Source organism: Oryctolagus cuniculus, chromosome 11, assembly GCF_964237555.1.
Source record: "Oryctolagus cuniculus chromosome 11, mOryCun1.1, whole genome shotgun sequence".
In the NCBI taxonomy this organism is placed as follows: Eukaryota; Metazoa; Chordata; class Mammalia; order Lagomorpha; family Leporidae; genus Oryctolagus; species Oryctolagus cuniculus.
This window is the reverse complement of record NC_091442.1, coordinates 14630678-14655239: the sequence shown is the minus strand read 5'-3', so window position 1 is coordinate 14655239 and position 24562 is coordinate 14630678. Positions and strand designations below refer to the sequence as shown.

Genomic DNA, 24562 nt, shown 5'->3' with positions numbered 1-24562 from the left:
AACCCATATGGGATGCCAGCACTGCAGGCGGCAGCTTTGCCCGCTATGCCACAGCGCCAGCCCCAAGTTTCAATCATTTGCAGGTATCATTGTTGGAGTTGAAATTGACCCATTCGAAAGTTACTCCTTATTCTAGCTCCCTCCCTTATTCCCAGAACATGACCGTCCACTTTCCTGTTGCTTGCTTTGATGTGACATTTGTTTGTGTGAACATTTAGAAGGAAGCTCCACAGAGCTCTCTGTTATTATTTGCCATATTGTTAATGATGACACTCCCCACTGCAGGGGAGCTGACGTCATGGTGCTTGGGTTACGAAGCCACTTGGGACACCAGTCAGCATCCCATGTCAAGGATCCAGCTCGACTCTCGGCTGCTGCACTTCTGGTCCAGCTCCCTGCTAACGCACCGCAAGAGCATCAGAGAATTCTCCAAGCACCTGGGCCCCTGCTCCCCATGTAGGAGACCCGGATGGGGTTCTAGGATCCTGGCTTCAGCCTGGCCCAGTTCAGGCCACAGAGGCCATTTGGGGAATGAGCCAGCAAACAGAAGCTCGCTCGCTCCCTCCCCTGCTCTCTTGGTCACACTGCCTTTTAATAAACAAATAAATAAAGTCCAATACAAAAAAAAAGAAAAAAGAAAATACCAAAATACCGTGACGCGCTTTGGATCCCTGTCCCCTCCCCGCTTCGATTCAGCCCTACCGTTTCCCTACACTGCTATTTTCCCTACACTGCTCAGTTTTGATTCCTTTGCAGCAGTTCTCCTCAGCATGGGGGCTGCCTAGACGGAGGGCTCGGTGGTCAGCTCGAGAATTCAGAAGTTTATATTCATCAACCTTTGGGGCGGCCTTAAGGCAAGCCCGCTCTGCTCTGCCCCGCCCTGGACTTGGCCCACCCCTCGCTGGTTCCAGCTGGTTCTCAGACAGCTCACCCCGCCCAACACTTCCCCCAGAGCACACGCTGCCCTCCAGGGTTCCCCTCCTAAGCTCTGTCTTCTGTTGCCACTGCACAGAGGCCAGAGGCCGGGCGGCCTGGTAGCTGCTGCTGATTTGTCCTCATTCATTTGTTTTCTTGGACTTCCTGACGATAGCTTGTCACCTACTTTTGCTGCAAATGTGTTTCTGGAATTTCGTTTTGGTTTTTGTTGTTGTTATTTGTTTATCTGAGAGCCAGAGCCGGAGTTCCCACCTGCTGGTCTGTGCCTCAGACGCTCAAAATGGCTGCGGCTGGGCCAAGGCAGAAGCTGGGAGCTCAATGCAGATTTCCCAAGTGGGGTGGCAGGAGCCGAGTCACAGGAACAGCCTCCTCCACCGCTCGCGGTCTGCTTTAGCGGGAAGCTGGAGTCAGGAACGCGAGCTGAGACTGGAACCAGGCACTCTGATGCAGGTCTCAGATATGTTAACCATTAGGCTAAATGCTCACCTCCCCACCCTGCAACCCCTGTCTGTTTTCACGTGGGGAATGAAGGGGATTCAAGTCCACGCCATGGGGCAGGTGTTTGGCTTAGCCATTAAGACCTCACATCCCATAGCAGGTACCTGGACTTGACACCTGGCTCCAACTCCTGATGCCAGCTTCCTGCTAATGCTGACCCTGAGAGGCAGCGATGATGGCTCAGATAATTGAGTCACTGCCCCCCACATCCAAGATCAGACTGAATTCCTGGCTCCTAGGTTTAGCCTCACCCAACCTTGGCTGTCGTGGGTATTTGAAGAATGAGCCAGCATATGGAAGTTTTGTCTGCCTCTCTCTCTCTCTCTCTCTCTCTTCCCCCACCCCATCTCAAAACAAAAAAATCCATGCTGCACATCACTTCCTCTGCCTTCTAGAATCCCCCACCTGCCAGCATATTTCACAGGAAACAGCCCCCCGGGGGAGACCCCTAGTGACAGAGGAGGGAGGCACGTGTACAAGCACCTGCTTTTGTGCATGGCACAGGGAGGACGCCCAGGCTGATGGCTGCTGCCCAGCCTCCCCCCCACCCAGCTTCCGCCCATCACTGTCCCTTCAGGCTCTGTTCCTGACAATAAGTGATGGCAGCCATGCTAAGCGCTCATCACCTCGCCTGGGAAGAAGCGCTCGGTCCCCAGCAGCTGTTAGCACAGAATTTCGTAGTTGACAACCCCAAGGATTACAGCGGTCAACAGGTGCTCCAGTGCACCCCAGCTCGTTAGCGACACAAACAAGATTTAGGCTCAGCTCTGTCTGGTCAGATAGCAGTTCTCGGCCGGGGACAGTGTGCCCCCCAGGGCATATCTGGCAATGTCTGGATATATTTTTGTTTTTCATTGCTGTGAGCGTGGAGTGCTACTGTCATCTAGTGGGTGGAGGCCAGGGATGTCGTTAAATGTTCTCAATGTATAGGACAATATCTCTACTCCCAGCAAAGACTTATCTCAAATGTCAACAACACTGCAGTTGAGAACTATGCTCTATACCCTGGTGCCACCCTCGATAAGCCTTACCTTAGGGTCAGTGCCACTGAGGAGTCCTAGGGCCCTGCGTCACAGACCCTGCTGGTCTCCTCTGGCATGCACCCAGCGTCCTTTCCCTGGAGGTTGGCTGAAGCGAGGAGAGTGGGCTGTTTGGAGTCTTCCAGCCCAAAGCGCAGGGCCAGCTGCCCTCTGGCCACCTGCCTGCTTCAGAATGAGGTGATGCTACCCAATAACCCAGAACTTCACGACATGAGGTTCCAGGACTCTGCACCTGCCATCCCATTGAATCCTCCCAAGGACCCCCCGCCTCAACGAGGGGTCCATTCCCATCGTACACACAAGGTGGGGGGGGGGTGTTCAGAGTTGGCTACTTCTGCGTGTCCAAAGCAGAGAAGAAGACAGAAGTTCAAATCCCGGCTTGACCTCCTAGTAGTTAGGTGACCGTGGGCCTTGCCTTGTCCTCTGAGCCTGTTTCCAGACCTGTGAACACAGGGAGGCAGTGACCTTGGGACCTGGAGTCCCACAGACTCAAGCTCAAGTCTTGAGCTCCCAGTGAGTTTCTCTGTCTGGACTTTGATTTCCTCTTCTGTGACTGGGACAGTCCTAGCTTGTTCACAGGGTGTTGTTGGCTGTATTTCAGAGCCTACCAGCACAGTGCCTGGCAGACACGAGTATATAATGGCTGAAAAGGTGACAATCTTTTATTGTCTTCATTAATTACCTGAAAGCCTTCCAATCTCAAGATAACTCAGTTCTCTAAAATGGAGCCCCGGAGGAACAAGAAATATGGCCCTCCACTGAGGGTCGGGCCAGGACTCCTGGGCCCTCTCTGACCCGCGCCCCAGGCCGGCCCTGTCCCTGAAACCAAGTTGTTCTCCTCCTGCCGGCAGCATCTGGGATTGCAGTCTGGACTCCGCACCTCCGGGAGATCCTGAGTTTGCGCGGAGGGGAGGGGCTTATCCCAGCACCCAAACCCGCGCGATTGGAACAGTTATCCTGAGCTGCCGCTTATTAAACTTACTGCTTACCTGGCAAAGGTGCTTCCTTTTTCTGAGTTCATTCAATTGGCTTTTTGCCGGTAAGATACTCCAGGCTTTGGGAGTTTGAATAATTTGGCCAAGGTCCCCCCAGTTGGTAGCAGGGTCACCAGGTTTTGGTAGGCTGAAGTGTGGCCCTCTTCCATTTCCTCATCCTAATATCTGGAACCTGGGAGTATCCTGGGAGGAACCTGGGTGAAGGTAAGGATGTTGCCATGGTAGGAGGTGGTCCAGGTGGGCACGGTGTAATCACAGGACTCTCTAAGAGGGAAGCTAGCGGCTCAGTCGGCGGAAACCGTGAGAGCAGAGGCAAGAAGCTGAAGTGCTTTGCGGAAGGGCCATGAGCCAAGGACTGCTGGTGGCTTCCACACGCTGAAAAGAGCAAAGAAATGGCTCCTCCTCCGAAATCCTGAGAGACAATGCGACCTAGCCAACACCTTGCTTTCAGATTTCCGACCTGCAGAACCGTAAGAATGCATTCGTGTTGTTCCAAGCCAGTACATGTGTAGTAATTTCTTATAGCAGTCATAGAAAACTAATGCAAAGGTTTATTTACCAAAAACAAACACCAGGATGCCCAGCTACGTTTAAAGTTCTGATAAACAAGTTTTAAAGTGTCAGTGTGGCCCAAATGTTGCAGGAGACGGACTTAAAAAGATGGTTGTTTATATGTCACTGAGGGCTTGCTGTTTCACCCGGCAACCTCAGTGGAGCTGAGAACAGGGGTCAGAACTCAGGCCTCCCGGGCCCCCACCACCCGCCCACACTCTCGCAGGTGGCAGGAACCTCCACGTTCCTGTGGCCCTGTGGGCTACTTTCCGTCTCTCTGGGCCCCGTCTTGTCTCTGCGGCAGGGAAAGGAAGGTGTCTCAGGGCTCAGAATTCTCCTGGATGCCAGAACAGCTCCCCAGGGAGGGGCTTTGTCTTCCTGCCTGGGAGCGGGACCCGGGAGACCTGCGTGAGGGGCAGCCGTGCAGGTGTGTGTGCACCTGCGCGCGCAGGGGTGGCTATGGACGGGGCTGGGACGGTCTCCCAGGCTAACACTGTCCGACCAGAGCTTCCAAAGCAGAGAACGGGCCCAGGCTACAGATGAGGAGCTAGACCAGGGAGGAATGGGGCCTTGTCCAAGGTCGCGCGGCTCTTGACAGGGTGGACTCCGGTTTGGCATCTTGGCCTTCGGGGCAGCTGCCTGGGAGGCACTCCGGCCAGTCGGTCCTGAGGTCTGCGTTTGATTGCCAGTCTCCCTTTCACGAAGGGGGGACACTGCGTAAACACGCAGATTTGGCGGGCTGATGGATGCAACGCGCGCGGTTCACGGTCGCACGTTCACAGGCAACGGCGGCTTCTCCCCTTCCTTCTCTGGGCCTCAGTTTCCCCTTCATAAACAGCTCGCCAAGCGCCTCCCGCTGTTTCTCTCAGCCAGCCCCGGCCCGCAGCGCGCAGTCGCGGGCGCCAGGTGGCGACAGAGGGCCGGCAGCGCAGCGAGGTGCCACACATGCGCACTCCGGGCGCCGACACGCCCCGCACGTCACTTCCGGCGCGAGGGGCCGGGCCGGCCGGGCAGGGAGTGCGGGTCTGTTCTGTGCGCGCTGCCAGCCGAGGCTCCCGCCGCCGATTGACCCGCGCTCCGTCCCGTAGCCGGGCCGGTGAGTGCCCACGAGCCCAGGCGTGTAGCGCGCGGGCCGAGGAGGGGGACCCCTGAGAATGGAGAAAAACCGGAAGTGGGGCCGAGGCACGGGAGACCCCAGGAAATGGGGACACCTGGGGAAGGGGTGACAACCGGAAGCGGGGGTGGTTGAAAGGCTGTCCGCGGGATGTGGGGGCTGCGGGGCTCCAGGGGAGGGGGCGTCCTGACCGGTCGTTGCTGGGGAGCGAGGTGGGCGGCAGGTGATGCCCTACAAGATGCCGGGCCCCAGGTGGGGAAGATTCCCGGCTCCCGCATCAGATGGTGTTGGCCTCCCGTCGGTCCCACGGGGCTGGACGCGCCGAGGCCCCGCAGGGTGGAGGTGGTGAGGCCAGGGTGGGGCTGGATGCGACCTCGCGCTGCCTCACCTGGTGTGCCCCCGGCGCGGCGCGTCGCGCCACCTGCACTCTGCCACTAGTATTTCCTGAACACTGCCCTGTGCCGGGCACTGGGGCCGGCGGTGAACTTGGCAGGCAGGTGCTCTGCCCTCCTGACATCTCCGTGTCAGCGAGATGGGAACAGCACTAGTGTTCTCACCCGAAATGAGAAAGCCGCGTATGCTGCCTAGCAGAGCGCTTGCTAGGCGGTAAAACAGTCCATGTTTTACCTCTCGCTTCATGGTGCCAGGCTGATGGGAGCTTCGAAAGGCCCAGAATGACATTGTTTGCTGCTGTGTCCCCAGCAGCCATGAGCCCGTGCCTGACATGTTTGGTTGGTAATCAGTACCTAGTTTGATCAGAGAATGGGCGATGACAGTGACACAGAGGCGGCTCATGCAGACACTGGTCACAGTGGACTGCCATGTCTAAAAGATAAATGGGAACCCAGAGCTGTGGGAAACTGCAGGGGACCCCCTGGAGCGGTCGGGGAAGGCTTCACAGAGCAAGCGCTGTTGCGGTTGGGTCTTGATGAGAGTGAGTTGTCTGGTTGGGGGCAAACGAGGGGAGGAAATCCGAGGCAGAGGTGACCAAGTGCATGAGGCTCTGGGGGAATTGGGTCGTTGGCTCGTTTAGGCTGGCAGGGGAGAAGTGCGGGATGAGGCCAGAGCAACCTTGGAGGTGAGGGCCGTAGCTCGTGGCCTCTCCCAGGTACACCCTGGCTTGGGATTGCAAGCATGTTTTGGTGATGCGTAGCAGCAGAGCCTATGGTTCTGTCCCTCACCCAGCAGACCTCTGCCAAGCAGTATTTATGGAATGCAGACTGTGGGTCTAAGGCCACGTTAGGTGCTGCGTTTAAGGTGATGAACATAGCAGACACAGATCCTGCCCACAGATTGCCTGCGGTCATGGCGTGGGCGAGTGCGGTGCCAGAGCGCCCCGTGGCTGACTGCGTGGAGCTCACGTCACCTCGCACCTGGATGAACTGGATTAACGAGTGCCGTAGCCTCTAGGTGCGCTCTGCTCCTGTCTTCACCCCCCCACACACTTCCATTCTCAGCACAGCACAGTGATCCTTCTAAAATAGAAATCGGATCATGTCACTTCCCAAAACCCTTCAAAGTCCAGGTTCCTCCCAGCCTGCAAAGCCCTGGCCACTGGACCCCCGGGGGCTGAATTCATCGCTCATGTTGCTCACCGTGCTCATTGGGCTGGGCCACCCTGGCCTCCTCGTGACTCCTGGGAAAGCCAGGTGTGCCCCTGCCCCCAGCTTTGCGCTCGGTCTGCCCCCAGCTGTGCAGGGCTGCTTCCTCGCTTCCAACTCTCCAGCCCCTCTCCCCAGGTACTCGCAGCCCTGTTCTCTGCACCTCGTAGTAGATGACGCTGTGTATTTTGCTTCTAGACTTGTTTCTCCCACTAGGCTCGAAGGCCTAGCCCCAGGGAGAGGCTGGGTAGATTGTAAAGGTCCGCGGTGTGTGTTGAATGCTCAGGACTGCAGGGTGGCTTGGCATGGTCAGGTGAAGAACTGGAGGAAGAGCATGCCGGTTGGGGAAGTAGGCGTGCACAGGGCAGGATGAAACACTTTGAGAAGGAAATGAAGGAAGCTGGGTGGGACTGGAGGTTGAGCACAGGAGTGGAGCAGGCAGAACCGCGGTTTGGAGGCATGGCCCTGTCACTGCGGACACGGCGGACTGGGGAGAACCTGGGGACGTGCAGTCAGGACATCACAGGTGTGTGGGAGGGAGGCCCCGAGACGGTCTCTGCTCTCCTTGTTGAACTCAGAATGTCGTGTCTCGCTTTATCAGTGATAGCCACGGGCACGTGTGTGGCTTTGGAACTCGGCTGTAGTGCTGCTGCCTGATCCTTGGGACACCTCTAGCCCCTGTTTTGTTCTCGTTTTCCTCTCCGTAAGCGTGTTAGAGCAGACACTCGGGTGAGGTTAGACACGCAGGAGCCCTACCAGCGGCAGCACCTGTAGGAGGAAAGGGAGGGGAGCAGACGTCGGAACGAGCTTTGGTCCTGGAGCCTGGGTTGCCTGCTAGGGGAGTCCACGTCTCACTCCCTCACTGGCCGGCAGTGACCTGTGCACAGCGTGCCCATCGGAAGGTGGATCCAGAGGATGCAGCTGGGGCCATTTGTCAGTTACATTTCCCCAGCAGCAGATCTGCCCACTGCGTTTCCATGGTGACCAGTGACTTGAGTACCTGGTAAAAAGTTCAAGCCATATAGTAAAGTCTTTGTCTCACCCTAAATGTCTGTCTGTCCATTCCTGTTTCCTAGAAGTGACCACTGGTAACAGCCTCGTATCTGCTTCCAGAAATGTTCTGTGCATTCACAAACAGAATGAGATCATTTTAAGACATGGGTGATTTTCTGTGCCCCCTTTTGCAGCCTGTTCTTTTTCCTCAACATATAAAGATCTGCCTAATTCCTTGTCATGACTGAAGAGCACTCTATTCACATGGTAATCTTATTTAACCAGTCTCCTGCTATGTCTAGTCTTTTATCCTTGTAATCAGTACTTGTACTGACCACATGGTACATATACAAGTATATGTACCAGAAAGGAGTTGCTGAGCCAAGGGGTAGCTAGGGTGTTTGAGAGGCAGAGAGTTCCCATCTCACTGCCCCAAATGCCCACAGTGGCCCAGGTTGGGCTGGGCTGGGCCGAAGTCAGGATCTAGGAACTCAGTCCAGGCCTACCTAGGCGGCAGGAACTCAGTCATTTGAGGCATCCTCACTGTCTCCCAGGATGTACATTAGAGGGCAGCTGGAAACAAGAGCAAGGACTCCATGTAGGCACTCCATGTGAGCATGTGAGACTCCAACCGCCCACCCTGGGTCTGTGGTTTTTTTTTTTTCTTTTTTAAAATTTTATTTGAAAGCGGGAGAGAGAGATCTTCCATCGGCTGGTTCACTCCCCAAATGGCTGCAATGGCCAGAACTGGGCCAATCCAAAGTCTGGAGCCAAGAGCTTCCGGGTCTCCCTCACAGATGCAGGGGCCCAAGCACTTGGGTGATCTTCTGCTGATTTCCCAGGCCATACGCAGATTGGAAGTGGAGCAGCCAGGATTTGATCTAGTGCCCATACGGGATGCCAGCACTGTCGGCTGTGGCTGTACCTGCGGCTTTACCCGCTAAGCCACAGAGCTGGCCCCAGTATGTGTTTTTTTTTTTTTAAAGATTTATTTATTTGCAAGTCAGAGTTACACACAGAAAGGAGAGGCATAGAGAGAGGTCTTTCATCCACTGTTTGACTCCCCAGTTAGCCACAATGGCTGGAACTGCACTGATCTGAAACCAGGTCTCCAATGTGAGTGCAGGGGCCCAAGGACTTTGGCCATCTTGCATTGCTTTCCCAGGTCATAGCAGAGAGCTGGACCGGAAGTGGCAGCTGGGACTTGAACCAGCGCCCATATGGGATGCCGCACTGCAGGTGGCAGCTTTGCTCACTACGCCACAGGGCCGGCCCTTCCAGATATGTGTTTTTTTTTTTTTAAATAAAGATTTATTTATTTGAAAGAGTTTTACAGAGGAAGGAGAGGCAGAGAGAAAGGTCTTCCATCCCCTGGTTCAATCCCCAATTGTCCTCAATGGCTGGAACTGCGCCGATCCGGAGCCGGGAGCTTCTTCTGGGTTTCCCACGTAGGTGCAGGGGTCCAAGGACTTGGGCCATCTTCTACTGCTTTCCCAGGCCATAGCAGAGCTGGATCGGAAGTGGAGCAGCCAGGTCTTGAACTGGTGCCCACATGGGATGCCAGCGCTTCAGGCCAGGATGTTAACCAGCTGCGCCACAGTGCCGGCCCCAAGGATATGTGGTTTTAACTTTTGATAGGTATTGACAAGTTGCCCTCCAAAGAAGCTGTGTGAGTTTCTCCTCCACCAGCAGCAAGCACATCAGAGTGCCTGTTACTTGCTTGTACCACAGTGAATCTTCGAGTTGTTTTAATGCACCTGTATTGAATGACGAGTCATGTTGAGCGCCTGTCACAGATTTATAAGCAAGGCCGTGGCGATAAAGTGAGGAACATGCTCATCGGCCATCACTGCCTGTGTACCTGCAAGATTTTTTTAAAAAAACTTATTTTGTTTATTTGAAAGGCAGAATGACACAGAGAAAGACAGAGACAGAGGGAGAAACCTCCTCTGTTCATTGGTTCACTCCCCAAATGGCCACAACAGCCATGTCTGGGCCATGCCAAAACCCGGAACCAGGGACTCCATCCTGGTCTCCCACATGGGTGGCGGGGGCCCAGGCACTTGCGCCATCTTCCGCTGCCTTCCCATCACATTTAGAAGGGAGCTGGATCAGAAGTGGAGAAGCCAGGACTCAAACTGGCACTCCGATATGGGATGCCGGTAGCACAAGCGGCAGCTTTACCCCATTGCTCCCCAGCCCTGCCCCTTCGAGAAGATTCTGGGGGGGTTCAGATCCAGTTCAGTCTCCTGGTTGAAAGCTACTGGCCTTTGAGGGAAGTGCTGCTGCCCTGGGGTTTAAGACAAGCAGTAGTGGGCTTTAACAGCTCCTCTGGGCCTTCTCTGTTTGCAGAGACCCTGGTAGCGAATGTCCGGAGGAAGCGACTCTCAGAGAACCAGCCCGTCCGCGGCCTCCCTCTCCGAGAATGAGCTGCCTCCCGGCTACGTGTGCTCTTTGTCCGAAGAGCTGGTCGCCAAAGCCCGGGAAGAGCTGCAGGAGAAGCCGGAGTGGAGGCTGCGGGACGTGCAGGCCCTTCGGGACATGGTGCGCAAGGAGCACCCGACCCTGAGCACCTCTCTGGACGACGCCTTCCTGCTGCGCTTCCTCCGAGCCCGCAAGTTCGATTATGACCGGGCCCTGCAGCTCCTGGTCAGCTACCACAGCTGCCGCAGAAGCTGGCCGGAAGTCTTCAGTAACCTGAGGCCGTCGGCCTTGAAGGATGTCCTGGCTTCCGGCTTCCTCACTGTGCTGCCCCACACCGACCCCCGTGGCTGCCACATCGTCTTAATCCGCCCAGGTATCTTCCCGAGCTCTTGGGGCAGGGGGGCCGTGGGGGTAGAGCTGCTCTGGGTTGTGCCTGTCCGGCACCGTGTCCACTTTTCCTGTTCCCTTTTTTTACCCTTCCTTGTTTTATCAAGGCTCTTGATTGAGGGTGACGAAACCTGCTCAAGGACTTAGTGTAAGGACCTGGACGTGCCTCCCAGAACTTGCTGGGAACATGGCAGCCCTTCCCAGGCCTTAGGACCCAGCGCCGGAGTGCCCCAGGAGCTGAGACGGCTCTTCCCCGTCTCTGCCTTGGCGTCTGCCCCTGCCACACATCTCTGCTCCTCTGCCTATCTTCTTCACGCTTTTTTTCTTTTTAAATTTTTAAAAATTTACTTTCATTTTATTTGAAAAGCAGACAAGTGGAGAGAGATACAGAGATACCTTTCATCTGCTGGTTCACTCCCCAAATGCTGGCAACAGCCAAGACTAGGCCAGGCTGCAACCAGGAGTCAGGATTCCATCTGAGTCTCTCACATGGGTGGCAGGCACCTCACTATTTGCACCGTGACCCGCTGCCGCCCAGGGTATACATTAGTGTGAGTGTGTTAGTGTGAGTGTGTTAGTGTTAGTGTTAGTGTTAGGAAGCTGAATTGGAAGTGGAGCCGGGACTTGAACCGAGGCACTGCAGTGGAGAGGTATCGATGTGGGGTCTTCGCCACTGCGCCGCATGCCTGCCCCTGGCTTTTACACCTCTGTGCAGTAGGGAGTTCTGGCACCCTCGGCCCTCAGGTTCCGCCGGCCACCCAAGGAGTTCCCTCCATGCAAATCCTGGATTTGTAGAGGAGAGCGGCTGAGGACAGGACCCAAGTCTGGGGGCCAGGACCCTCTTGCCCTCCTGTGTGAGTGGGCTGCAGGCTGGGCGCCTATGCCTTGCCTCCTCTACCCTCTCCTTTGCTTAGACCACCGAAAGGACTCACTTTAGATTCAGTTTTGGGTCCTAGCACTAGTGACCAGGACCCCTTTCTTTGGCCTGTAGCCTCTAGCTGGGAGCAGCTGCCCACCAGCTCCCCACAGGGAGCATTCAGAAATGGGACACGGGGCCCGGGGGATGGTGGAACTGAGACTGCAGACCCCTCATCCCGTGCCCTTGAGCACACCGAGGGCAGCATCAGCCTAGGCGTGTTCCCCGCTCTGCCCACAGCCTCAGCATTTTCCATCGGATGGAGCTGAGGAAAAATCTGGAAGTAAGACGGCAGTGTTCGTCCGCGAGCCAGACACCAAGGACGTGCTGGCGGCCCTCCCCTGCTCTGCATGCAAATGGCTCAAAAGAGGGCAGACCCCTGCGGGTGCCTCTCTCGGCCTTGCAGCCACGCATCGCTGTTCCCGTGAGTCGCCCACCAGACCCTCTGAGGAGACGGAACCAGTCTCTCCAGCCCTGACCACATACCAGGCCCCTCCAATGACTTGACCCGCCCAGGCGCTCTCCCACGTTCAAAGGTGTTTAGTCTAAAACAAGCATTGCCATGCACGTCTCAGGAGAACCAGGGACCTAGAAGCCAGCCAGCAGGCGGGGTTTTCTGTTGTTCCTCTGTACTCAGCTCATTAGAGTATTGCAAAACAGTCAGTTGCTTCCACACCGGTTGCACCACTTTGCTTGTGAGGCCACGTTTTCCTCCCAGTTGTCTGGAGCATATCTGGATTCTCCTCACTGACAAACATTTTCTTTTTTAAAGGTTTTATTTATTTCGTTGAGAGGTAGAGTTAAAGAAAGGAGGTCTTCCATCTGCTGGTTCACTCCCCAAATGGCCACAACAGCCAGAGCTGGGCCAGTCCAAAGCCAGGAGCTTCTTCCAGGTCTCCCATGGGGGTGCTGGGGCTCAAGTACTTGGGTCGTCTTCCACTGCTTTCCTAGGCCATAGCAGAGAGCTGGATTGGAATAGGAGCAGCTGGGACTCGAACCAGCTCCATATAGGACACTGGCACTGCAGGCTGAGGCTTAGCCTATTACGCCACGGGGCCGGCCCCACTGACACAGCTTTTAAGGAGGAGGCATCCACAGGTTTTGCTCCCACCTGGGTGTCGGCTTTGCCTTTCTGTAGGCTCTTAGAGCCGTGTGGTGGGAAGGGGCGGCATCCAGCACGTTGAGGCAGAGGGCGATCAGCAGCAGCAGCAAGCGGCAAACCAGGGCTGCCTGGGACAGAGTCTTCATGGGAGTTTCGCACATATTACTCAGTCCCGTCAGGGCCAAACTGGAAGTCTTGTTTTTACTAAGGCAGGGATGCACAGGTCTTGGTGGGATTTTCTTGAGACTAGCAGTCAACACCCAAAAGTTGCCAGTTTCATCTTTTTCCCAAAGAGAAAACAAGGCTCCTTTAGGAAATGGGAGCACCCCCCCGGAAAGGGACACTTGGTGCAAAGCCTCCAGAGCGTTAGGCTCCATCCTTGTGACGCCTCCTGCGGGAGGTGCGGGAGCTGTGACTCAGCTGTGTCGCAAGCGACAGAAAGCCAGCTCAATGGACTGGAACCAAAAAGAGAGCTCGTTTGCCCACAGCACTGGAGCTTGGGCACAGGTGGATTCAGGGGCACCGGAGAGCTGTCCCTGCCTCTGCTGTCCCCAGCCTGGGCTTCACTCTCAGGCCAGCCCTGGCATCACGGGGCCCTTGAGTCTCAAGCCGACAGTCTTGCCACTGTAAGAGAGAAGAGATGTTCTATTTCCAAAGGGCCAAGGCCCCGGAATTGAGCCGCCTTGGCTCTGCGTGACCTGGCTTAGAGTCACAAGAGGATGTGATGCCAAATTGGTTCAGTTCCCTGTACTCACCCCCCCCCCCCCCCCCCGGGAGTCAGGAGTCAAGTCCATTCTTGTCAAACTTGCTGGCTAGAATGGGGAGAAGTGGCTCCCCAGGGAGAACGAGGGTGATGTCCTAAGTAGAAGGGGGACTTCCTGATGGACAAGTGTGCAGTTGTCCCTGCAGGTAAGTGTTACCTCCTGCTCTGCTCAGAGGGAGGTGGTGCCCACAGTGAGGAAGTGACTTGGCCAAGGTCACACATCTAGAACGTTCCATCCCGCTGGTGTGTCTGGATTCACAGCTCATGCTTTGAACCTCATTCCCTGAACTGCATTTCCATTGCAGAGCGTGCTGCTGCTCCTGGAGTTCAGAACAGTAGCCACAGCTTATGGTCCCCATGTGTAACCGAAATAGGAGGAATCTCCCCTTCACTTGGAAACAGTGGTCTCAGGAGGTAAAGCTTTGATCACCGCCTTGTGCATTTCTGTGACGTGCCGTCCCTCTCTCGTCACCCCAGACAGATGGATCCCCAGCAACTATCCGATTACTGAGAACATCCGCGCCATATACTTGACCTTAGAGAAGCTCATTCAGTCTGAAGAAACCCAGGTGAATGGAATTGTGATTCTTGCAGACTACAAAGGAGTGAGCTTATCGAAAGCATCTCATTTTGGCCCTTTTATAGCCAAAAAGGTGATTGGCATCCTCCAGGTATGGCCCCTGTTTGCTGCGTGCCTCTTCTGTGGTTGGTTTGGCTTCCCCGGGCCCTGTCCGTTTACCCCAGGTCTCATGAAAATGACACAAATCCCGCCTCCCACGTGTGCAAGCAGAGTAAGACAAAGTGTTAGGGGAAGGTATCTCCATGTTCTGTTTTATAGCCATTCTCATCAGGGTCTCCAGTCATTTCCAAAAGCCAGGGAGATGCCTTCCCTGTTTTTTTTTTTTTTTTTTTTTTTTTTTTTTTTTTTTGTGCGTTTGTTTTTTGCCTGGAAGGCAGAGGAGGAGGTCTAACAATCAGAAGTGGTGCTTCTGCCCAAGGTGCCGCCTGCCCGCCTGCCTGCAAGGCCCTGGGGACCTGAGCACTGTTGGAATGCTTCACACCTCCTGGTCTGTGTTTCAGGACCCAGGTCCCCGGGAACCAGGAAGCTTCTTACATGGCTGTACCATTTAGGGGTTTGCAGAGCGCTTTTACAGTCACTGTACCCATTCAGTCCTTCAGAGAATCCTCTGAGAGATGCAAGGCGAGAACGTTTTCCTGTGGGATGGACGGAGAACCTGAGGCCTAGAGAAGATGGAGCCCGGCCCCAGTGTGACAGCTGTCATAGTTTTTGATTCCCTATTTGTTCTGACCGCCCTTGTGAACGCGGGGCACCAAGGGTACGGCGGTTCTCACTGAGTTCCACAGGTGTGTCTGCACCCCTGCTGGGCACCAGGTTTACTGTCGAAATGAATCAGTGCCCGTTTGGACTTGTCCATAAACTTGAGTTCTGGCTTTCCTTAGCTCTCAGTCTTCTGATGCTGAACACCATGTAGATTCAAGTGTCAGGGGAGAGTTTGGGTCAGTGTTTCCTAGCCCCTTTCCTGGGAGCTTCACCATAAACATTTCCACATTAAAGGCTGTTGAAAAGGCTGTAGTTAATTCCATTGATATATATTCATTTCTTTAAAAAAAAAAAAAGATTTAGGCCGGCGCCGCGTCTCTCTAGGCTAATCCTCCGCCTTGCGGCGCCGGCACACCGGGTTCTAGTCCCGGTCGAGGCACCGGATTCTGTCCCGGTTGCCTCTCTTCCAGGCCAGCTCTCTGCTGTGGCCAGGGAGTGCAGTGGAGGATGGCCCAAGTGCTTGGGCCCTGCACCCCATGGGAGACCAGGAGAAGCACCTGGCTCCTGCCATCGGATCAGCGCGGTGCGCCAGCCGCAGCGCGCTGACCGTGGCGGCCATTGGAGGGTGAACCAATGGCAAAGGAAGACCTTTCTCTCTGTCTCTCTCTCTCTCACTGTCCACTCTGCCTGTCCAAAAAAAAAAAAAAAGATTTATTCATTTGAAAGAGTTACAGAGAGAGGATTATACAGAGAGAGAGAGAGATCTTCCATACACTAGTTCACTTCCCCAGATGGCTGCAATGGCCAGGGCTGGACCAGGCCGAAGCCAGGAGCCAGGAGCTTCATCTGGGTTCCCACATGTGTGGCATGGGTCCAGATACTTGGGCCATCCTCCATTGCTTTTCCGGGCCATTAGCAGGGAGCTGGAGCAGAAGTGGAGCAGCCAGGACACAAACCAGCGCCCATAGAAGATTCTGGCGTTGCAGGCAGTGGCTTTACCCATTATGCCACAATGGCAGCCCCTTCTTTATTTTTCCTTAAGTTTTTGACAGATGTTGTACGTATTTATGGAGTAACTTGACATTTTGATGTTTATATCCATTGTATCATGTCCAGTCAGGGTAAATATATCTGCTTCAAACACTTCTTTATGGTGAAAACATTCAAAATCCTACTTTCTAGGTTTTGTTTTGTTTTGTTTTGTTTTTAAGATTTTATTTATTTGAGAGGTAGAGTTACAGACAGTGAGAGAGAGACAGAGAGAAAGGTCTTCCTTCTGTTGGTTCACTCCCCAAATGGCCACAACTGCCGGAGCTGCGCCGATCTGAAGCCAGGAGCCAGGTGCTTCTCCTGGTCTCCCATGCGGGTGCAGGGCCCAAGCACCTGGGCCATCCTCCACTGCCCTCCTGGGCCACAGCAGAGAGCTGGCCTGGAAGAGGAGCAAAAGGGACTAGAACCCGGCACGCACATGGGATGCTGGCACCACAGGTGGAGGATTAACTCAGTGCACCACGGCACCGGCCCCTAGGGTTTTTTGTTTGTTTGTTTGTTTGTTTGATAGAAAAATGTACTGTGTTTTCTGTGGTGAGTGCTATGCAGCGGAGCCCAGAGCTGCTGTCGGTCGGTCACTGCCCGTCCATCTCCCTCGCCAGGCTCCGGCAGCCACCCTGAGACTTCTCTCCTCTCGCAGGTTGCCTTTTTCAGGCTCCACCTGTGCACGAGCAGGGTGTGTCTTTTCTGTGCTTGGCTTGTTTCACCGTTTGACCATGTCTCTCCGTCAGACGTCTCCTACCCATTTACCTGCCAGAAACCCCTTTCTGCATTGCCTGCTGACGTCCCGAGGGAGACGCCCTGGGCAACCCTGATGTGGAAGGCCTGATCATGCCAGAGCGGCCCAGAGCCCAAGATCATTTTCCACTTGCTCGCCTGCCTCTCTTCCAAGCCAGCCTTGGGGCCCAGGAGAGCCTCGTTCCCCGAGGGTGTGGGCTGTCTCCGAGGAGAACTGGACCCAACTTACAGTGGAGATCTCGGTGGGGGCGGGAGAATGGCAAGGGGAGAGTTCTCAGGTTCTCCCCAAGCTCTAACCCCTCCCTCCTTCCCCTCAGGATGGTTTCCCCATTCGGATAAAGGCGGTCCACGTAGTGAACGAACCGCGAATATTTAAAGGCATTTTTGCCATCATCAAACCGTTTCTGAAGGAGAAAATAGCAAACAGAGTAAGTACTGAGCAGACTTGAGTTTCTCCCTCTGTACTGTTTTAGCCCTGAGACTGCTCATTTGGAGAGCAGAAGGTTCTAGATAAAAACACGAAGAATTCTTTTTGTGAGGAGAAGACAAAGTGAGTAAGAACGTACTGTTTGCTAGCAAAGAGAGCAGAATTGAGATGTGGGTAAGGGCGTCCCTGCTTTGTAATCACATAGCCTTTTTTTCCTAAGAGGGTGTGGCAAAGAGGAGCAAAAGCTCATCGCTGGGCAGGAAGTTTAAGAACTATGGTAACTCCTCACGACAGCACCCGGGGGCTCCGAGGGCCGTGTGAGCCTTGGGTCTGCCTCGCTCGCCTCCGTTCAGGGTTCCCCTTGCCCAGCGCTGCTGGCTGAGCTGCAGGGGTGCCCTTTCCCCTGCTTCCCAGGCCTGGGAACCTTGCGTCACTGCAAGAACCGGGCCTTGGATTTCATCCTCTTTGTCAAGAGGTAGCAGAGTGAGATCGAGATAGTCCCAAGGTTATAAGTGCTGGAATTTATAATCCAGATTCCCTGAAGATTTGGATTTATCAGCTCGGGGATGGAACCCAGGATCTGTGCTTTTAAAATCTCCCTGGGTAATTGTGATGCACAGCTAGGTCTGTGAATCACGTGGGCTCCTGTTTGTAGCTTTGACCAAAGCCGGCCCGTGGACAGGCATTTGTATCCGTGAATTGTGGCCCATGATGCTGTTCATTTGTCCCTTTGTATGTTCATCCATCCAAAAATACTTTATCAGCTAGTAGGTGCACGATGAACAAGATACCCAAACCCTGCCCCAGGGGTGCTCCCAGTGTAGAGATGGCCGATAGCCCCCAGACGGGGCGGGGGGCAGAGGAGGAGTCGGAGTAACAGGACCAGATTGTGATGGGCCTTGTGGGCCATAGGCCGGCCTCAAGCTCCTCACGTGTGAGCCGGGAGCCATGGCGGTTCTAGGTGGAGGGTGGCGTGATCTGACTGACAGCGAGAGCTGTTTGCGGTGGGGCTCTGGTGGGAAGTCAGGGGGACGTGAGGGCAGCACGGTACCATTCGGGTGGTTGCAAAGTACTTGGATCCTGGATATATTTCACACGTCCAGCCAAGGAAGACGTGCAGTAAAGGGAAAAGAGGATCTAGGATACTGCTGTAAACCTGTGGGGCTGAGAAGTGAGACGGTGGCGCTGCCACCCTGTCGTTCTCCAGACACTGGAGCTCGTCCCGGGACGCAGAGCGCTGCCTTGGGGATTCGTTTAAGCATGCGTATGTTCGTTTGCTTCCCCTCTAGTTCTTCCTGCACGGGTCTGACCTGAACTCTCTCCACACAAACCTCCCAAGGAGCGTTCTCCCCGGGGAGTACGGGGGCACGGCTGGAGAGCTGGACACTGCCGCCTGGAACACGCTGCTGCTGGCCTCGGAGGACGACTTTGTCAGAGAGTTCTGCCAGCCTGTCCCTGCCTGCAACAGCGTCGAGGGTCCGGCGCTGCTGCCCGAGGGGCTGGCTGCCGACGCGCAGTGTGACGACGCCGTGCGAGCTGGGAAGTCCCAGCTGTACGCCTGCTATTAGCCAGCGCCCTGCGAGCGCCGCCGTCTTCCAGTCCTCTCCCTTTGCTCTGGAGACACACGAGGAGAACAGCAGGTGCCAAGGATTCGGTCGCACTCCTTGTACTTAGTGTTGGAACAGCCCGCAGAGCTTTGACAGCCCATCACGGATGAAACTTCGCTTACTTGAGTTTCTCCGTGTAAGACGTGGGACATGTTCCCAGTGATCTCCAGGTGTTTGGAATCTTGGTTTGCAACTCTTAATCTGCAAGCCGTGTCTGGTTCCATGCCTCTCTGAAGCGAGACAGATCAGGGCCTGAGGCACTGTGAGCCCATTTTGCAGGAGAAAACCACCCACCTGGCCAATGTGGTCAGGCCTGCACGATGGCCAGTTGGAAAGCTTTGGCTTTGGGACTTTGTGTCGTCCTCGTGGACCTCAACTGTTGCTCATCAGGAAATGAATTCCAAGGTCCAGGCCCCAGTTGCTGTCACTGGGTTTGGAAGGGACCTTCACCTAATCATGCAAGCTGCAGGACGTAATCAGCACTTCGCCGTGAACTTGGGAAGCCAGAGACTGGCGCTCCTCTGGAGTTCATTGGCTGACCCTAGTAATAGAAACCTGGATTTTCCCAAACCCATAAACGCTTACCCCGGTTCTCAAAAGACTGAGTCAGGGTCCTAGAAGTACATGTTTTTACTCCCCCCTAAAGCACTGGATTCCAAGTCTGTGTAGCTAGATTTCTGGCCCAGGAATCAGACCTGGGCCCCAGTGTGAATGTAACACACGGCCTTCTGTGGGCTCAGCTTTCTTGTGGGTAGAACAAGGCCTGGATGAAAGGTACAGCCAGGGCTCTGGCTGCTGAGGTTCTGGGATTTGGTTTAGCTCCTGAATGTTCAGATTTTGCCTGGAAAGATGACTGTCCAGAGACAAGCGATTGGATCCTGTTTGCCTGTGGATTTCAGGAGGGATTGCCACCATTTGGCCCTGCCTTCAGGGAAAATAGTGTGTGTGTTCCCGGGACCCTGCTGCCTACTACCTTCATAGAGTGCTGGTTCAACTTTAAAAGGATGACTTTCGTGAGGCCGGTGGAGGCCGCCAGGATCTTGCATGGCCTTGTAAGCCTGGCTGCGGTGGGCACACAGTGCTTGAGATTTTAAGTTTTGGTCCCTGGAAGTGAACACAGGGGCAGGTTCTGGCTGGCTCATTTCCGGGGCGCCAGCTCTCCCAGACTCGCGGGAGTTTCTCTCCAGGGTGGAAGGACCCTGCATTTTGGCACTTTAGACCCTCGCTGTCAAGATGCTGGCCTCAGCCCCAGCATCAATTAGGTGGTCCATGAGATGGCTTTCGACCTGTTGCCCTTCCCATTCATTCCATGTGTCCGTGTAGCCAGCGCTACCCGTGTGTGTGTGTACATTCTCTGTGCATCTGTTAGACGAAACGCCGGAGGAGACAGCTGTGGAGAGCAGGGCTCTCAAGTTCAAAGGCCAGCCTGTTGTTAATGAAGCCGTTCATCTTTAGAGCACTTTTACAAAGGTCTGGAGAAGCTGCTGGTGGGAATTAGTTTATTTACCTCATTAATGCCAATTCTAGGGAAAGTTCTTTTCACAGCCACAGATACTAACCCTGGATCCTCTAGGATCTGGGTAGAGCTGCAAATGCCAAAACACACACCTCTGGTTGCCTGTATTTCCCCCCCAACGGGGATGTGACCTGCATGGCTGTAAGGCCCAAGGACGGCAAGGATGGCTGAAGCCGAGGGTCCGGAACCCAACGACCTGGGCCCAGGAAATGGTTAGAAGCTTTCTTAGGGCCCATAGAGGGAGGAGAGGAGAAACAAAAAAACCCCACAGAAACAGTGAGACGGAGAGAAGAATGACTCAGTCAGCTCCACCAGTTCCTGAGGTTTAAGTTCGACCCCACATTCCTGGCCAGTGGCCGGTGGCTCTTGGCCGTGTGACCTCGCATCGTGATGGCCACGCTTTGCAGAACGTCTCAGGCAGACAGCGCGCTGTCCGTTTCCCGGCGGAGAAGCTGTGTCTTGCGGCTTCTGCAGAGGAGTCCGCCAGGTTTGTCAGCCTCGCCGAGCTGCCTGCTTCGCTTTGCCTCCAAAGAGAGCCCTGAGCCGTGGCATCTCGGGAGGCTCGGGCCAAGCTGCAAACCAGGACATCACTGGGTGCCCAAGGAGGCGGCCTCTGCGCGGCCTCACCGGGGCATTTGTGTGGTTGCCCCAGCAGGGCCAGGAGTGCACGGGATTCTTAGTAGTGGGGAGCAAACCGGGCAACGCTGAGAGCTCGGAAGTGTTTTCCTTCAGGCCAAAGCTCCAGCCGATTCGCAAACCTGCAAATTAACTCTCCCCTAAATCCAGGGCAGTACAGCGCTGGGGACGGAGGGAGTGAGGAGACCGAGTTCAGCTCCACCTTGCTCTGTGCTCTGAATGAGTGACTTCACACTCTTGACGCATATACAATAAAGGGCTCTGCACCCTGGGCTCTGCGCCCCCTGTCCTGACACTTCATTGGCTTTACTGCTTCAGGGACACTGCTCCGTTTTTACAGGTGCCTTCCCTCACCCCCCAATTTGGGTTGTTACTTAGGCCATCTAGGTCTGGATGAACTGACACCTAAAGCTTTCAAATCGGTCCACAGGTTCAGGTATCTGGTTGTTTTCCTCCGCCTCTTCCCCCATGTCCCACAGAGCATTCTGGGAAGTTGTGTTTCTTCCTAGAAACCACATCTGCTTCCATGGGGAGGGGAGGGGCTGGGCAGAACCTATGGAAGTGCCCACAAGTGCGACCCTGGCTCCACATCTGGAGCTTCTCGCTCTTGCGAAGATGGCTTTGATACCCTGCACCTTGCTTTCACAAGGGAGCACTTGTTCTAGGGTTATCAGTGCGCAGGTTACGAGACACTGTTCCTGGTCAGGGCGCGAAGAGGTATCGATTGAGCCTCTCCCCATTCTTCTGGGTGGGTGGCAGCTTTAAATGCCACCGAGCCTCACGTCCGTCATGGGCGTTAGTACGTGGTGACATCCTTCTGAGACCCATCTGAAAGTTTTCAGCTGTGAAAGCTGCTTTTATTGGGCGCAAGGTCGGCAGAGCTCACGGTGTGCACGTGGCCTTCCTGGGCCCAGGGGAGGGTGGAGATCGCCCACAGAAGCGTGCTGGCTGCTGGGGAAAGAACAGCTGAGAAAGCCTCTCGGAACGGGGATCTGTTCGTGTTGCAAATCTAAAGGAGGGTCCTTTCGGCTCTCTGGCCTCTGAGAAGCTGCTGGAAGGGCAGGAGATGAACGTGAGCTGGGCAGAGGTCCTCCTAACGGGAGCTGGCTTCGTGGGACGGCACAGCCCCGACTCTGGCAGTGTCGGCGGCCGGTGTGCATTCTCGCAAATGCGCCTGGGCTTCCTGGCATAGCAGGTAGGAACCTGTCCCAAGTGAGATACTTGACCTTCCTCGGTGGCCAGGAACCTCTGAGGGCACTCTCTGACGGGGTGGGAGCCGGGCGAATCCCCTGGCCAGCTGGGGGCACCATTTTCCGCCTCTGGCCTCATTCCTTGCTTCAAACTGAAATTCAGTTTGGTTCTGAGCTTAGGGACGTGTGTGGACTCATCTACTTCAGTGTTTGTTTTGACCAAAGGTTTATTTTTCTAGTGCATTTTCTAAGTCAAAGTGGTGAAAATCTATGTCAATTTTAGTATGCATGACTGGGTCTCAATAAAAACTGCTGTTAAGGTTGAATGTGTGTGGAGTTCTTTGTGACAAGGACAGTGTGTATAGAAGTTCCAAGGTGCATTCCTCCCGGGCCTGGGCAGAGCCTTCCTCCCGGCGAGCCGGGAGGGCCACGGTGGCAGCGTGGCACGTGCCGTACGTGGCAGGCTGCTTCCCCAGGTTGTGTGCAGTAGACTAAGGGAGAATGGACCAGCTACACCCAGTGGTAGGGAAGGAAGAGGAGGGACTCTTTATTACAGAACGAAAAGGCACCAGAAACTGGCTTATGGTCTGGCTTCTTCGAAATTACACGGCAGTGGTCCTTCACCTCGGAAACCCAGAGGTACCTGAACAATTCTCCAGAGTCCAAGCTTGCTTCTAGAGCCACTGGGATGTGGCTTCGATCGACTCCGGTTGTCGCCGGCGTGCGGTTTCTCCACTGGTCCCATCTGTTTCGATAGCAGCACACACTGCCCCAGAGTAGGCCATAAAAGCTAGGTGCCCGTGGCAGGTCCGGCGTGTGGCAGTGAGTCCGGAGAGCCCCTCTGCCACTCACTGTTGCCTCTCAGTGACACAAGAGGTAGGTCCTGGACTTGTGGAACTCAGGCCTGGCCTGCCTGTGGTGTCAGGAAAAGCAGAGCTCACAGCAGTGCGCTTTCTCAGCGCCTACCTCCAGGAGGGCTGCTCGGGCACACCTGCCACGGACGGCAGCACGAGCGTCATGGAACTGCGTGCGAGCCGGGGAGGAGGAAGATCCTCGGGGCGTCACTTTTACGAGGATTTTTATTTTACCAGCAGTTCATGTTCTTACCTGACCTCGTGCCTCGTACGAGAATCCAGCGACAGTGAAATCCTAGCTAGTGCCTTCAGGTGACCAACATTCCTTTTGAGAGAGGGCTGTGTAGGGAGCCAGAGAACTCCCTTACATGCCCCTAAGCAGTCTGTCTTCCTTATGGACCGAGACACAACGAGGCCTGGGTTCGAGGCCTGGGTTCCTGTCTCTGCTTTGCCTCTTACTAAGCAATCATAGGCAAGTCATTTGCCTCTCAAAGCCTCAGTTTGAGCAATGAAGTTGGGAAAGATAAGATAATCACCACCTTCAGGGTGGAGGGGATGGCTGCTCACTGCCTATGACATGCAGTGGTTTATATGGTATCAACAAGGAGGGCTTCAAAAAGTTCATGGAAAATGTGTATCAGAAAAACCTAGGGCCCAGCATTCTGGTGTAGTGGGTTAGGCCACTGCTTGCAATACCAGCATCCCACATCGGAGCGCTGGTTCAAGTCTTGGCTGCTCTGCTTTCGATCCAGCTTCCTGTTAACGTGCTCATGAAAGCAGCAGATGGCCCAAGTGCTTGGGCCCCTGCCAACCACGTGGGAGACCTGGATGGAGTTCCTCATGTGGCCATTTGGGGAGTGAGCCAGCAGATGGAAGATTATAAAGATTTATTTATTTGTTTAAGAGGCAGAGTTACAGAGACAGAGAAGTCTTCCATCTGCTGGTTCACTCCCCAAACAGCCTCAACAGCTGGAGCTGGGCCAATCTGAAGCCAGGAGCCAGAAGCTTCTCTGGGTCTCCTACATAGGTACAGGTGCCCGAGCACTTGGGCCATCTTCCACTGCATTCCCAGGCCATCAGCAGGGAACTGAATTGGAAGTGGAACAGCACTCAAACTGGTGCCCATATGGAATGCCAGTGCCGCAGGCAGAGGCCTAACCTACTGTGCCACAGCGCTGGCCCCAGATCTGATTCTTCCTCTTTCTGCCTTTCAGATAAATATATAATTTTTAAAACCTATGGTTTAAAAAAAAATTTAAACCAAAATAAACATGTCCTCTAATTCCATTTTTATGAATTTTTGTCAGATTACTTGTTCTGGACGTGAGGACAAAGGCATCGTGTGGCTTGAGTTCTTCAGCAGTTATTAGGCCATCACTGATGAGCTGGCTGATTTGGCTGCCTAGGTGCCAGGACAAACAGGCCAGCAGGAATGCAGAAGAGAACAGGTGCCCAAGGAATGAGCACCTGGTATCTGCTGTCAGTTTGCAGAAAGCCAACGCATGACTCACACTGACGCCACTGAATAACCACTCTAGGCAGATGTGTAAAGAAAAACACAATCAAGGACTTGTAATGGAGCTAAAGCTGCCCTGCCTTACATCAGACCCAAGTTCTGGTTTGGCCCAGAATATCAAAAGCTGCACTGAGAACCTAGTCAGTGGCCATTCTTTGGGAGAGCCTGAGTATCAAGAGAAAGTTGTATTTCCTACCCAAGTACTACCTGGCAAGCCCAACCCAGAAAGTAACCTAACCCAGCAGGATCAGGCTTCCCAGCCTTCTCCCAGCTGTTACTAGGTTAAAGTGGCTGAAGAATTCCTAGAGCAAGCGAGCGACCTCTGCGCCAGGCCTCCAGCCACAGTCCCAGGAGATGCACAGGCCTGTCCATCGTGACAAAACACCAGGTGATTCAACGCAAGAGGTGACACCATGGCATTTGAT

General features: G+C 54.6%; 1 protein-coding gene across 5 annotated transcripts in view; it reads left to right on the top strand.

The window, feature by feature from the left end:
* Nucleotides 1-22093, top strand: part of TTPAL (alpha tocopherol transfer protein like) — a 28814-nt gene extending 6721 nt beyond the window's left edge. Inside the window, exons 1-6 of one of the 5 annotated variants that reach the window (XM_008274472.4) lie at nucleotides 5011-5117; nucleotides 6428-6545; nucleotides 10082-10526; nucleotides 13799-13992; nucleotides 16709-16819; nucleotides 18108-22093. In XM_008274472.4, the coding sequence (XP_008272694.2) occupies nucleotides 10097-10526; nucleotides 13799-13992; nucleotides 16709-16819; nucleotides 18108-18386 (1014 nt within the window). In that variant the 5' untranslated portion in view covers nucleotides 5011-5117; nucleotides 6428-6545; nucleotides 10082-10096 and the 3' untranslated portion in view covers nucleotides 18387-22093. Of the gene's footprint in view, nucleotides 1-4997; nucleotides 5118-6427; nucleotides 6546-7609; nucleotides 7740-10081; nucleotides 10527-13798; nucleotides 13993-16708; nucleotides 16820-18107 lie in introns of those variants that run through there. The other 4 variants (XM_017350591.3, XM_008274470.4, XM_002721071.5 and 1 more) reach the window with 4 other exon arrangements.
* The last annotated feature ends 2469 nt before the right edge of the window (nucleotides 22094-24562 follow it).